Below are 15,270 nucleotides of genomic sequence, written 5' to 3'. Positions count from 1 at the left end.
CAGCGGCAGCCATGGAGCCAGAGTCGTGACACTGATGGGTGTGGAGGTACAGAGGGAATGCAGAGGGCTTTTATTGAGTTGGCACACAGTCAGCGCTTCCCGTGACCTGACTCCCATTTGCTATGTCTCCCTTGGTCGTCACACTCTTGTGTCTGCTGCACTGCACACTAATCGGCCCGCCATGCTGTCTGTTTGATCTCAACTATATTAGCCCCTTAATGCATGCCGCTGAATGGACACCGCATGATTGGCGCTGTGAATAACAGCCGCAACATCTCCAAATGATTGTGTCAGTCTCGGAATCTTTCAATCTTTTTTGTGTTTGTCGGCCTCCATTTGTTGTTGTTGTTGTTATTTTTTCCCCAGGCCTTGAACTTTACACGTAGAGTGTGAGTTCTTGCCAGGCCCAAAAGGTACACGTGGAATGAATGTTAACATATGAACAGATGTAACTTTATTGAAATGCAAAGTCAAGATGCTAAAAAAAAAAACATCATCCACCCCCCCCCCCCCCCACACACACACACAACATTACAAGTCCATAGGCTTGGCTGCTACTCTATGTTTGTTTAAAGTGCTCTAAACAAACATTAAAAGTCCATAGACTTGGGCTGCCAGACAACGTCATTTCAAAAGCCAGACATTGGAGGGGCCTAGCACCCCTCAAAAAAAACACAACAGGTACACATAAAGGGTGTATATGTAGGTGTAAAGGGTGGATTGAAGGTGTTTCAAGTGTCTGTCAGAGCAGTCGCCTCTGGGAAGGAATAAGTGACCAAGTAAATGATGCATGTGACCACATAGTTAAGCAGTAACTACTGGTTAAACATTCCACTCCTCAAAAGCTGAACAACTGTGACATCATTCATGATAAAACAAATGAGAAGCTTTTTCTTCCCGTAATAGGATATTTAAAAAAAAAAAAGGGTCCACGTTGTATTAGTTCGTTTCCTTTTTAACATTTACTTTTTGTTTATGTTTTCTATAGCCTAATTTCTCACATTCCATGTCTGTTCAAAGAGAGACAGTTCTTGTTTGGTGAATGTACACAAAAGGCAAAAACCTGTCATGTCACTGATTATTATAACATAACGTTCCCTCCCCATCATACCACATTCATTCGACAGACAAAAATAACAGATATAGTAAAACACGTTAAAGGAATATCAAAAGTTTATATATTGTTAAGTCCATCCATTTTGTTAAGTCATTAAGCCATTTAGGCCCGACGTCGAAATACAAAAAAAAAAGTCTTCTGAAAGAATATATATTCAAAGATTTGTGCCGCATTTTCCCGATTTTTCAAAAATAGCAGACCTACAAGCTCGTAGCGCGCCACTCGGTGGCGCGCTATGAGCTTGTAGATCTGCTATTTTTCAATAGCTAAAAGTATAACATAATTCTTAGTTAAAACACCAAAAGTGATTCCCGCCCAGAATGTGTTAAAGGCACAGGTTCTTAGCCAGTGAAAACTGATAGTTAAACTCGAGTTAAATTATTCAGAAAAAGTACCTTCCGAACCATCTTTTAGCCGATTAACCACATCGAGGCCACATTATGGAAGAACTTTGCTTTTTGACTCCATTGATTTAGCTACTTTAAAACAAAATGCTGACAAAAGGGTGTTTCTGACCATCACCAATACTAAAACAGATGAGGACACGTTTCCATTGTATTCTATCTACTGTCCCAGAGAGTGATATGGACGAATGAAGACAAGGATCTAACCCATGGAACTCTCAGGTCACTGGGTCAGGCACGCATCTCTTTTCTGCTGCTGTGAGATTTAACGGTTGAATCTCAAGGAGGCTGGTGCTTTTTTTTCACCTGTAACGTAGCATTATAATAGCTCTACCCTGCCTGTCTGTCTATCTGTCGGTATACATCCATCTGTTCTTTCAGTCAATATCAAAGCAGCTGGGTGAATTTATATTCACTTGGCATCATCAAAGGTGCTTCACTCCTCCTGTGGACCTCTTTGGCTGCGCCGCAGTTCAAAAGCTTCCAGGTGCATTTGTCAGTCTGGTTTTTTTCTCAGGCGGCCGTACGTCTGTGTAGTGGTAGTGGTCATGGAAGTGAAGCCTAACCAAGCTGACCCCACGCTCAGCCCTCGACGTTCTCACTTCACTTCTTTTAGCCTCTATTGCATCGATCCCCCCCCCCCCCCCCCCCAACAACAGTCACGGTCTATGGCTCGTTGACAGTTTCCAGAGGCTCAGTGGACCAATGGAGTGGCCAGTTTTTGAAGGTGAGGTGGTTTGGTAGGCACCGGTGGCTTGGCAAAGGCACCGGACGATCCACTGCTGGCAAACGCTCTCCTGAGCTGTGCCACGCGACCCGTCGTCTTCTCTTCCTGGCGCCATGCCGTCGCCACCACCGCCACCACTGGACAGGAGCATGAGAAAGAAAAATGAATGAATGAATACATCATTTTCAGACTCCTACGTCGGTTCACACACACACACAGTAAAATCCTCGGTGTTCACTGTTCATTTAGCTCGGATGATGTAAATATGGACACGTAACTACTGTGGATTTTACTCCATTACAGGATTTTACTGTGCGCAAAAGCCTGCGTGGACACAGGATACCATTCTCTTGCCGTCATTATTGTCTCTCCCTCCCCCTCTCTCTCTCGCTCTCTTGCTCTCTCTCACCTTTGTCCGACGCGTGTGTCCTCTCTGCGCCTGACAGTCGGTCTGTGAGTGGCGGCCGGTTGCCATGGCTACTGGGATGGGGCCGGTAGCGAGGAGGCCACCGTTTGAGGTTGGCCGCACCGCAGCCGTCTGACTCACTATCGCTGTCCTCCTCTGCCGGGTCCTTGGGGTCGTCATCGGCGCTGCCAGAATCCAGCTCATCCTCGGATGAGCGGTCGTTAGGCGTGACTACGTCGTCCTCCTGGATGTTAAGTGAGACATACAGCTCAAGCGGACGTCGAGGACAGTTTGGACACTCTCTGTGTCTTTCTATGTCGCGGTCTTAACCCATTTTGACCTGAGATCAGATTCTAAAAATGTCTTCTACATCCTGACAGTTTTCTGAAAAAGCTATGTTTCTATGTCAGTCGTTCTTCGATTTTTCAAAAATAGCAGACCTACAAGCTCGTAGCGCGCCACTCGGTGGCGCGCTATGAGCTTGTAGATCTGCTATTTTTCAATAGCTAAAGCATAACGTAATGCTTAACACCAAAAGGGGTTCCCGCCCAAAATGGGTTAATTCAGTATTTTGTTTGTTTGTTACTATACAGCACGTACTAATGCAACACCTGACCACTGTACCCTCTCCCGTTTAAGCCACAACCAACTTCAAACGCAACCCACAAAAGCGGACTTACATCACTGGGCAGCAGCTGTAAGTGTTGTTTGGAGTTGTGTTGGTGGGTGTCTCTCTCGGGCAGCAAGGTCATCGTCTGGATGCCATTCATACCATTACTCTGGAATCTGGAAGACAAAGACGTTCAGTTTAGGCCAGAGATAATAGCTTTCTTAACCCTTAAAAAAAAAAGTAGTGCGACAATTGTCCTGAGGACCCAGGAGTACTACCCGTTTCCCTTCTAGACGCCAAATCAGGAACTAATTTGGACCTGTTAGCCTAAGCTAATTTAATGATCTACCTTGGCAGAATAGAAAACTAGCAGAGTAGGGCTACTATATCTACATAGTATACTTTATTAATCCTGGAAGGAAACATGTCATGTTATTTTTTGTTCAACCTTTGCTCCCAAAACAATTGACCTAATATGCACACCCACTGCCATCTTGACAGAAAAGGTGCTACTGCTCACTAGGTGCAACTCCCCATTGACAACCCATTCATCCAAACAGAAAAGTCCTATCTAATTGTATTAAACAACGTAAAACTCACCAATATTGCAGCTGTACGAAAAGCTTGAATTATCCTCTTTCTATCTGCAAAGTGTTTGTTTCATAAAAACCCACTGTAGACATGTTATGAGCTCCTTTCTGTCAAGACATTCCTTGCAGGTGATTTTTTTTTTAAGTGCAGGAGTTTGGAAGTGCTCGTTGACCATCACTCAACAGCCCATGCGTACCACCTGTTTTGAATTTGACATAATTCAGGAGGCAGCAGGAGGTTGCTTTACTGATAACGAGCGCTTCCAAACTCTGACACTTAGAAAATAATCTGCAAGGAATGTCTTGACAGGGAGTAGCTCATAACATGCCTACGGTGGACTTTTATGAAACAAACACTTGTAACAAACAAACACAGTAAGAGGATAATTCAAGTTTTCATACAGCTGCAATGTTGGTGATTGACATTGTTTAATACCATCAGATAGGACCTTTCTGTTTGGATGAATGGGCTGTCAATGGGAAGTTGCACCAGCTAGTTAGCACCTTGCTGGCAAGATGGCAGCAGTGCGCATAAGGTCAATAGTCTGCAGTCAGATCATGCAGACCAGAGCTACTGTAGCAACAACGTTGCAAGTAGCCTATAAACAATTTACATAAAATAGGTAGGCTACTCTAACCCTATTTAAACTTGTTTTCCCCCCTGTTGCTCGATAGTTAACAGCCAAATATGACAGCCCTGTTACCATATGCCATTTTGAATCTAGACATTGTATCGTTTGCTATGTTTACATTCGCCAGTGGTTGATAGATAACCAACTATCAGTTATCAGTATCCAATGACAGCGCTTAAGCTTCAGACCAGAGGAGCCAGACAGACTCCAATCAACTTTGCACAATAGCATAATGTGTGGTTCTGTGCCTACCTGTCATTTAACAGAAGTTTGGAGGACCTGAAGTCATCCACCTGTCCAATCACACACACGCTTATGTCGCCGTCCCGACCCAAAAGCCAGGTTACATGTTTGCTGGAACCTAGTAGGAAAAAATAGCACACATCGGTGAGTTTATAGAGGACATGGTTTGTTTAGAGCAGTGGTTCTTAAACTTTTTCATGTAAAGGACCCCCAAATTGACACCAATTAGCCCGTGGACCCCCATTTGAAAAGAAAATATATATGCCAAGGACCCCCATGAGAGAAGGCTCTAGCAGTGATTCTCAACCCGTTTAATTTCAAGGACCCTCCGTTTGACATGCATTAGTCTACGCCGGACCCCCATTTAATGGCATTCCTATCTCTCTATCATTTAGCTGGGGACCCCCTGGAACTCCCTCAAGGACCCCTGGGGGTCCCCGGACCCCACTTTGGGAACCACTGCTTTAGAGAACATGGCCGATGGCTTCATTCCAATGCGATTGATCTCCATTTATGTTTTTTTTTTTTTTTGACTAGACAACTTTAGATGCTATAATGCATTTTGACCACACGATGGTGCTGTCTTACAAGCGTACACACTGCAGTAGAACGCTGTGTCGACCACAACAGCATGTTTTTCTCCTTCTGTCTGTCTGATGTGTTTGAGGCATACAGTTGGGTGCCACCGATATTGTCCCTTATCATTTGACCCATTTAGGCCTGCCCTCAAAATTTTTAAAAAAATCCTTCTAAATCCTACAAGCTCGTAGCGCGCCACTTGGTGGCGCGCTATGAGCTTGTAGATCTGCTATTTTTCAATAGCTAAATTATAACATAATGTTTAACACCAAAAGGGGTTCCCGCCCAAAATGGGTTAACTGTCCTTTTGCGCAGATCACGCAAACCTCAGCAAAAAGAAAAGGACAATATCAATGGCCTCCAACTGTATCAACGTCTGCCACAGTGTCTTTAGACTTAAATCAACGAGAATCACAGAAGAAATCCAGTAAATTGGCTCGTTTCAACTGCTCAGTCCGACAGTCTCCTCCTATCTCTCACTATAATATGAACTGTGAATGCCCTACATGTCAACATGACCTTGGCATATCAACTTATTGGCGTCACATTCAAACGGCTGCAGTTTAAATATAAACAGGCACGTGTTGCAATACAACAAGTGGAACCACCCAAGCTGAACAGTTTAAAATAAATCTCCATTGTCGTCAATAGCAGTGATTGATAGATAGATAGGCCTATAAGAATGCTATAGATAGATATTGATCTCACGAGGGAAATCCAGTTGTCACTGTCTGCAGCACAGCATTATGAAACAGGACAGATAGGCAGACATGGATAAAGAGATACAGTGGGCTACATTAAAAGAGTACATAACAGGTTGCAAGGTACAGAAATAAGGAATTTAGAGCTATCTACTGGTGACCTCTATATATTTACTTGTAGTCAAAGTGTACATGAACATGTAATAAATATATAGTCAAACAGTGGATAAAAGAGGGGTGTGTGCAAGTTATTCTATTTTATTTTTTTTAAGAGCCCCTCCTATGCCCAGATTTGATCGTGTTTGTGTAAACACAAACGTTGAAGACAAAAGTGAGGAACGCAAATTGTGATTAGCCGGAATGAGATGATGTATGATAAGAGCACGAGTGCCCCTCGCTTCACACAGGTGTGATTTTCATTTTTTGTACAGCTTTGTACCACAGAATGTGATGATTTGATTGACCGATGTATATGATGCTAAGAGCACCCCTCACTTCACAGTTATGTGATTTATTTTTTATTTATTTTTTTGGGGGGGGGGGGGAATCTAGTCTCTCAACCTAATGAAATATTCAAAATGGCGACATGATTGCTGTTCATCTGCTCGACTTGTATTTGCAAATGCAGAAGATGTGTTATAAAAGGACACCTTTCATGTTAACCCATTTTGGGCGGGAACCCCTTTTGGTGTTAGCATTATGTTATGCTTTAGCTATTGAAAAATAGCAGATCTACAAGCTCATAGCGCGCCTAGGTCTGCTATTTTTGAAAAATCGAAGAACGACTGACATAGAAACATAGCTTTTTCAGAAAACTGTCAGGATGTAGAAGACATTTTTAGAATCTGATCTCAGGTAGAGACCATCATTCTTTCTCTGTCGAGCGAGATATTTTGTGGATACTCACAGTAATTCCTCTCAATACTGCACTGAATCGTATATACTACGCGATAGCTGTAGAGGGGTGATTACCATTACAGAGATACAGTATGATCCTGTTATTATCCTATATCATCGCACCCATCAATGACCTTTGCATCCACACCTAGGAATTAACAAGGAATGTAGCACACCATCAACGTAATGGAAATCTTCATGGGCCTCCGGCCCTTTGCGTGTGAGTATATGTGTGTCTGTGTGTCACTTGGAGGCTTGCGACTGAATATACGTGTGTAAGGATAGCCTTTCTGGGCCACGAAAAAAAAAGAAGAATAGATGCCCATGTAGATTGCCCCACACACACACACACACACACACACACACACACACACACACACACACACACACACACACACACACACACACACACACACACACACACACACACACACACACACACACACACACACACACACACACACCTCTCAGGTGACAAGAGCAGAGATTGGTACACAAAGAGGGTAACTTGATATGTAGTTTAAAACGTGGTGCCTTCCCAAACCCCAGAGCTTACTCAACCCTATTCAGTATTCACCGCACAGGTGAATAGAGGCCTAGTAGTGTGACACGGCTAGTGACACAACAAGTGCACGTATGATGCAATTCAACTAACATAAGGGATAGATAATTAGATAGCATTCGAAGCTAGGGAGAAAGAGTGAACGATAGAATTGTAGATGAATTGAGTGAGAGAGAGAAAGAAAGAATAAAAGTGACTTGAGGTTTTTGACAGTCCCCTTTGTGTGAATGGGGAAGAAAATGTGTGTTCATACTTAGGCATATAAAGGCAAGTATGCACATGGCACAGGCACACACATTATGTTCCAGTATAGTATACTATATAGTATGCGCTGCTAACAGTGTACATAGTGGATAGTACATTGTTTTGGGGAACACCTTGTATAGTACATGCAGACACACCTACAGTATTTGTGCACACTGCAGTGTCGGTAAGTTCGAAGAGCATGTAGGCGCGTATGTAAAAGTAAGGATGTCAATATTCACGATCCCTCAGCAAGACACAAGACAGGTCTTGGGTGCTTTCTGAAATGGAGCGTTCTTTTTTTTTGGGGGGGGGGGGGGGGAAGATATCGCTCCCTTTGACGAATAAACGCTTATCCTTCATATGAAAACGATCATCACGGAGAACGGTTTTCAATTCTTCTGAATATTCCTGTGCCTTTTTTTAAGAGGTTAACCAAAAATGAACCTCTTTTACTGAGGCACATGATTTAGTTTTTGGAAGTTTATATTTTCTAGGACTTTAACCACAAAAGTGATGATCCTTGTGCAAATAAACAGCAGTTTACCTTTCTTTGGCGTGGGGGTCTCTAGCCCCCCGCTCCCCTCGAGCTCATCCCTCGCTATCCAACGTCGAACCTGCTCCTCTCTCATCTTGAGGAAGAGGATTCTCCTCTGCTCCTCGCTCAGGGCTTCCAACACCTCCGGCTCCACCCACATGTCCTCAAGGATTTTGGCCAGCATCCTGACCTGCTCCTCCTGCTTCTGAGCACCACCAGAGTCTATTTGGTACTACTCTTGTCTCCCTCGCTTCCTCAGCTCCCCGGGGGCCAGTGGCGTGTATTCCCTCCGCTTTGGGGGGGTAAATGTAGTTGGGAGCTCCAAGTGTGGCCAGAAGAATAGAATATAGTGAGCTCCTGTGTTGTTTCCTTATAGCGCTGTAGTGTGGGAACAACAGGTGCAATCTAATTGCTGGAAGTGGAAGTTCCTCTCCCGGTTCCGTCGCTGGGTTCGGTAGTATCCTGCGTTTGGGAGCTTGTTCCGTCTCTATAGGTCAAAGGTGCGCCGTGTCTCGTCGTGGGCAGCTGAAAGAAACGCTCCACTGTGGTCTGAAGGTCATCGCGGTTTCTCGCCTGTTTAGTGAGAGAAAGGGAGAAAAAGAGGGAGGGAGAGAGAGAGAACCAGATTATACCTACTGTATTGTCGTGTCTGCATCCATTTAATCCCCCTCTGGCTAGCTGCAGAGCACAATAGGCTTGGACCGACAAGTGTGTGTGTGTGTGCGCGCTGTTGACTCAATTTACAGTAAGCACCAAGAGAGCTGCTGTGCTTTCATACATTGAAAGGTAAACAAGGGTGGTTTAGTATGTCTGTCCACCCACACACACACACACACACACACACACACACACACACACACACACACACACACACACACACACACACACACACACACACACACACACACACACACACACACACACACACACACACACACACACACACACACACACACACACACACACACACACACACTTCTTCATCTAGTTATACTATTTACACTCTTCCATTGATTCAATGACTTCATTAATTCTCCTAACCCCCCCATGTCTATTTTTTTTATTCTAATTCTAACTTTAAATAGCCATATGCAAAGTGTGTGAGTGACAAAATGTCCTTACTCACCAGGATTTACCTCATTAACAAGTGTCCCCCCCCCCCCAACGGTTTTTAGCACCTTATCAGTTATCAACACTTTGAGGCAGTGATAGGAATTTGCAGGCCTCCCAGTCCAGTAAGGAAGTAGAAGTTTTCAACTGCCAAGTTGGCAAGCTCCCGAGAACAATTTCAAATCTTACAACAAAGGAAGTATGTGAGTGACACACCTCCATTTAATGATTTATGTTTCAGTATGTCACAGACTACCTCAAAATGCTGTGATAAAAATTGGAATGCTCCACCAAACACAGAATAACAGAACACAATAAACCAGATGTTCTAATCTTAGTACACATTGTATAAATGCAATAAAGCCATGTAGTTGCAAAGAAGAAAAGGTTACTTGAAGAGCCGTTGGGGCAAGTATTTCAGCATTTAAATAATATTATAGCCCAATAGTTAGGTTAAATTGAATTGTAACCTAAATTACAGTCATGATGTAGTATTTAATGTTTCATGGGGAAACAAACCAGTTCTGAGCACACACACACACACACACACACACACACACACACACACACACACACACACACACACACACACACACACACACACACACACACACACACACACACACACACACACACACACACACACACACACAGCCTGCTTTCTCATTCAGAAGAAGAGCATGGCAGCAAAAGTAGAGTGTGCACCACATACTGAGAGAAAAGTTTTGAAAAGTCCCGCAGTTTGAGTCAACAGAGCCCATTTCACATTGACATGGGAGACAGATGAACGAAGACTGGTGCTGGAATGGTAGAGAGAGAGAGAGGCAGTGACAAAAGGATGAGACAGGGAGTAAAGCAATATAGAAGGGAAAGTGTACTTACTCAGTGTGTCCAGCCAGCCGGTAGCATCTCTTGGCACTGAGTGAGTTTCGCTGCCTTGGTAACTGTGGTATGCGTGTGTCTGTCTGACGTGACAGCGAGCGTGAGTATGTGACGTGTGTGTGTGTTGTGTGGGAGAAAGAGCAGCCTGACTCGTCACTGGCGGTGGTGGAATGCAAGCACAGCTCTGTTCTCCTGCCTTTGTACTGGACGGCAGTGGGATGGGCTGACCTCCCAGCTTTCCTCTGCTCTTCCCCTCCTCTCTCTTCTCTTCTAAGTTATCTGCCCTCAATCCCTTGCTTTCTCCCTCTCTGTCTTTTATCTTTCTTTCTCTCACTCTAGCTTGCTCACTCCTCAAAATTCAAACATAGTTGTCTGTGTTGCCAATGCAACGTTTTTACTGCAAATTAAATGACAAATTCAAAGTCTAAAATGTATATACAGTCTGCATGTTCATAGCAATGAAAACATTCAGAACTTTTTAGAAGTTTACAACTTGTAAGTGGTCTGAGATATATATATATATATATATTTTTTTGTATATATATATATATGTTTTTACTTTACTCTGTGCCTTAAGGAAACGAAACAAACAAAACAAAACATATCTTGTCACTGTTATTATTTCCCTCCTGTGACAGGATCTCCCACGTTTTGGCGTTTCCATATCTGGTATAGTGTCGAGAGTGTTGGCTTCCTTAATGACATGCAGCCATTATTCACAACTGTGACCCAGAAGTCAGACTGGCCTCCGTGGAGTGCAGCGGAAAAAGGGAGATAAAGGACTCTATTTAGTCTGAGACTGACTGACTGACAAAAAACAGCAAAGCATTGTTCCTGCTGCCACGTGAGGTAGGGTGGGAGTGGAGTGGGGTAGATGCGGCGGTTGGTTCTCCACCTGAGAGAGAAATTAGCCTAATTAGAATTGCTTTCAGCCGAGGCTTCTAGTAGGAACTGGGTGTTTGGTTTACCTTTTGCACAGACAAAGGTGTACGGGTTGTAGGCCTACACCTCAAAGGCACACAGAAATACAGATAAAGCCGTGTGAACATTGTATCTATGTATTGCATAATGTAATATACGTAGTATTAATGTAACAATGCTCCTGTATCAGACATTTACACTTCTACACATGTAATCTGAAATCAAGCATTGCTTTTTTTTTGTGTCAATGACCAAGTCTCCTCCCCCTTCCCTCTCTCTCTCTCTCTCGTCCCTTCCTTCCTCATGCCCGTAAGCACTATAACACATGTTCAGGACGGAAGAAAGCTGCTATTTTCTTCTCTTTAAATGAACCTTTCCGTCAACAGGTTGTTGACACATTTGACAGTTCGCACTCATTGTTATCTTTAAAGCCTCGCCCGGTGTGACACGTCAGACAAGTTTGACTGGATGGTGTGAGCGGTGTGAGCGTCACTCACTCACTCACCCGGCTACCTCCAGTAGCCTACTGTATGTAAAGACAGATTTCAGATCTGTTTGTCATGCTTATGCGTGGTGTCTGTCTGTCTGACTTCCCACATTGTCAGCTTATCTATATTGGTTAGTGCCAATGCAGCCCATTAGCGACTGTGGCTCAGGAGGTAGAGCAGGTCGTCCAATGATCCATGGGTCGGCGGTTTGAATCCCGGCTCCCTCCTGTCTACATGTCGAAGTGTCCTTGGGCAAGACACTGAACCCCAAATTGCTCCCGATGTGCTGGTTGGTACCTTGCATGGCTTCCGCCGCGATCGGTGTATGAATGGGTGAATGTAATGCACAATCTATGTAAAGCGCCTTGGATAAAGGCGCTATATAAATGCACCATTTACCATTTTACCACAAGCCCACTTGTTGTATAGGGTTAGGTGAAAACAGTAGTTTCACTGGCATGGATAAAGCACGTTTCAGCAATGCATACAAAAATAAATTGTGATTTGGAATAGTTACTGTGTGTGCGTGCGTGTGTGTGTGTGTGTGTGTGTGTGTGTGTGTGTGTGTGTGTGGTAACTGTAATTAGTTTAGGTGATTGGATTAGAAGTGTTACAGAGAAGACTGTGCCCATCCAGCTTCTTTGTCAAGGAAAGACACAGGTCGAGAGAGAGAAAGTGATATCCTCAGAGGTTTTGATTAAGTTACCTACATCTCGGCGGTGATGCAGCGGTGGCTCCGGGGTAGTGGCGGATGGTTAACCGCAAGGTTGCCAGTTCGAACCTAGGCTCCCCCTGAGGTAGTGTCGAAGTGTCCTTGAGCAGGACACTGATGAAATATTTATTAACAGTTTGCAGAATTACAGTACATTTCAAGCACAACTCAATACAAAGACTGTTAACTGTGAGTGGACGCCCCAATAAAGCATTACACTTGTTTACAAGAGGGTCCACCTTGTTCAGTTCATCAAAACATTTAGAGACGTACAAATAGATACTTCTATTAGCCAAAGAACAGAACAGGAATTCATCATAATAGGTAAAAAGGGAAAAGATACATATACAGTGAGGGGGCAATCCGATTTTACGGGGGCCAGTTTCGAATTGCAGCCGTCCGTAGGTTGGTGCCTTGCATGGTTTCCGCCACCATTGGTGTATGAATGTGTGTGTGAATGGGTGAATGTAATGCATAGTCTATGTAAAGCACCTTGGATAAAGGCGCTATATAAATGCACCATTTACCATTTATCTCCATCTGTGCTAATGGAAAACTTTTGGCCATTTCTTCTTTGTCAACAGGGGGGGGGGGGGCTATCACATGTAATGGGGGACAAGTGAACTGAAACAGACACCAAAAGAAAGCTGGAAATGTGTCCACATAATATGGTGACACCGTGACACATATCCATATCCGTTATTATGTGTCACCACCAAATGACAACAATAATAAGTAGGCTTGCCTACAGTAGCATTAATTCTAAAAGAAAATGTAATCAATGTGTCACATTTGGAAATAAGAAGTCACCAATCAATAGTTTCGGCTTTTGAAACTTTCCACACAAAATCATCAGTGATACTGTGACATCATCAGTTTGTCCAACTCTTAGTCTGCCACTTTTAACCCCCCCCCCACACACACACACACACACACACACACACACACACGTCGCGCGTACTTACCCGTCCTTATCTGTGTGTTGACCCAGAAAGTCTCGTGCTGGTGTATGATTAATTTGTTTGTGTTTCTCCCCAAAACCCCTTTCCATCTGCAGACCACTGTTTTCCCCTTGCAGGCCTGACTTTGAACGTGTAGTGGTAGTAGAAAAAAACATAACCTCCGCATTGTTGTTTATATTTAAAACAATTTCAGTACAATTCGACAAACACACACACACACACACACACACACACACACACACACACACACACACACACACACACACACAGACCAGTGGTTCTCAACCTGTGGGTCGAGACCCCAGAGGGGTTGCCACATGATTTAATGACTTTTAAATAATACAAGAAAGAAAGAAAGACCATTACTGTGTGAAAAGTAATCAATAAATAGTCATATGCCAACACTTATATTTTCACAAATTGGTACCACACAAGGTGACCGTAAAATCTTTTGTATTCCTACTGGTCTCTCGTTTATATTTTTGTATGATAACTCTTCCAATATAGCAGCTTAGATACAGTTATCACCCTCTAACCAAACCTACCCTCATATGAAACCATGATGTTTTTGGAAATCACATTTTTCCATTTATGCTGAGGACATTTTGTCATTGTTCATACCTAATTAGATAATTGAACACATTTGTGAAAATATTTGCATGATATTAAAATAAAAAATAATTTTATATATTCCAAAAAGTGTAGGATGTAGGAAAAATAATAGTGGAAATACGTCTCTGACCTACTGGCAATGTGCACAAGCAATTTGCTTAAAATGGCCATATCTGAATTACTACTCAACCTATTAAGGGGGAAGCATAAGTAAGCATGAATCTATGACTTAACTTACGGAATTACTTGAATAACCGCAATGGGGTCGTCAAGTAATCCAGTAAGCCATAGCATAGCCCATTATATGCACTTGGTGCGTCACTATTCATAGTCATACTCTGGCTCCGCTGGAAGGCTTTTTGAATGTGGAATTGAGACATTCCTGAAGTTGACACAGTCCACACACAGACAGAGTGTCACATGGTTGTCCATATCTTCCTACAAGAGTATAGCGTAGTAGTGTCTAGTGGAGCAGTTACAATGCATGACCTTAAATAATGAATGCTTCTTGTGCAGCATTCAGTATTGATATACAATAAGTGTGGCAAATTGATCATCCTGCAGGCTGCTTTAGTTCCCATCCAAACCATGTACATAATATGATAGATCAGTATGCTCTGCGACAGTGAGGTTTGGTGGCAGATTGAGTTGAGGTATAGACGTTTAGGCCTGACGTCAAAATAAAAAAAGAAGTTTGCTCTAAAAGAATATATATTCAAAGATTTGTGCCGCATTTTTGCGATTTTTCAAAAATAGCAGACCTACAAGCTCGTAGCGCGCCACTCGGTGGCTCATGTTTCTATATCAGTGGTTCTCAATATTTCATGTCAAGGACCCCAAAAAAGTATATGTAATTGGCCACCGACCCCCCCCATCTGAAAATATGTAGTTCCAGGGACCCACCCCCAGAAGCAAAGATTTTTTAAGTTAAAAACGTTCGCTCTGAAAGAATATATATTCAAAGATTTGCACCCCAATTTTCACTACTTTTCAAAAATAGCAGACCTACAAGCTCATAGAGCGCCGCTCTTCACTCGGTGGCGCGCTATGAGCTTGTAGATCTGCTATTTTTCAATAGCTAAAGTATAACGTAACGCTTAAAACACCAAAAGGGGTTCCTGCCCAGAATGGGTTGATTCCGTAGGGGAAATTCAGAATTCAGCTTCCACAAATGTCAGGTTCTTGTTCTGGGGAGCACTTATAGGTGTGAAGTGTCCACTGTCTTGCTCATGGACACCTCGACACATAGCATGGGACCAGGAATCAAACCTTGAACCGTAAGTTTCCCAAGTGGCCTCTCTACCCATTCAGCTATATGACCACCACCCACCACT

The 15,270-nt window shown here is 43.3% G+C and overlaps 1 protein-coding gene across 1 annotated transcript; it reads right to left on the bottom strand.

Moving 5' to 3' along the window:
- Positions 1-520: 520 nt before the first annotated feature.
- Positions 521-11,061, bottom strand: LOC306928490 (uncharacterized protein). The gene is made up of 6 exons (XM_079508655.1): positions 10,242-11,061; positions 8,259-8,822; positions 4,739-4,847; positions 3,335-3,440; positions 2,658-2,898; positions 521-2,385 (listed from the first exon to the last, which is right to left on the bottom strand). Exons 2-6 carry the CDS (start codon positions 8,431-8,433, stop codon positions 2,216-2,218), a joined length of 801 nt encoding a protein of 266 aa, XP_079364781.1. The 5' UTR covers positions 8,434-8,822; positions 10,242-11,061; the 3' UTR covers positions 521-2,215.
- Between the last annotated feature and the right edge of the window lie 4,209 nt (positions 11,062-15,270).

Source organism: Electrona antarctica, assembly GCF_951216825.1.
Source record: "Electrona antarctica genome assembly, chromosome: 1".
In the NCBI taxonomy this organism is placed as follows: Eukaryota; Metazoa; Chordata; class Actinopteri; order Myctophiformes; family Myctophidae; genus Electrona; species Electrona antarctica.
Note: the sequence above shows the minus strand (reverse complement) of the source record. Positions and strands in the feature narration are given on the sequence as shown.

What these genes read in the sequence shown, in the direction of transcription:
- LOC306928490 (XM_079508655.1), bottom strand. Translation starts at nt 8,433, where the DNA reads ATGCTGGCCAAAATCCTTGAGGACATGTGGGTGGAGCCGGAGGTGTTG. An exon ending in GACCCCCACGCCAAAGAAAG is followed by an intron (nt 4,848 to 8,258) that starts GTAAACTGCTGT and finishes TTTTCCTACTAG; the next exon opens with GTTCCAGCAAACATGTAACC. An exon ending in AAACTTCTGTTAAATGACAG is followed by an intron (nt 3,441 to 4,738) that starts GTAGGCACAGAA and finishes TTTGTCTTCCAG; the next exon opens with ATTCCAGAGTAATGGTATGA.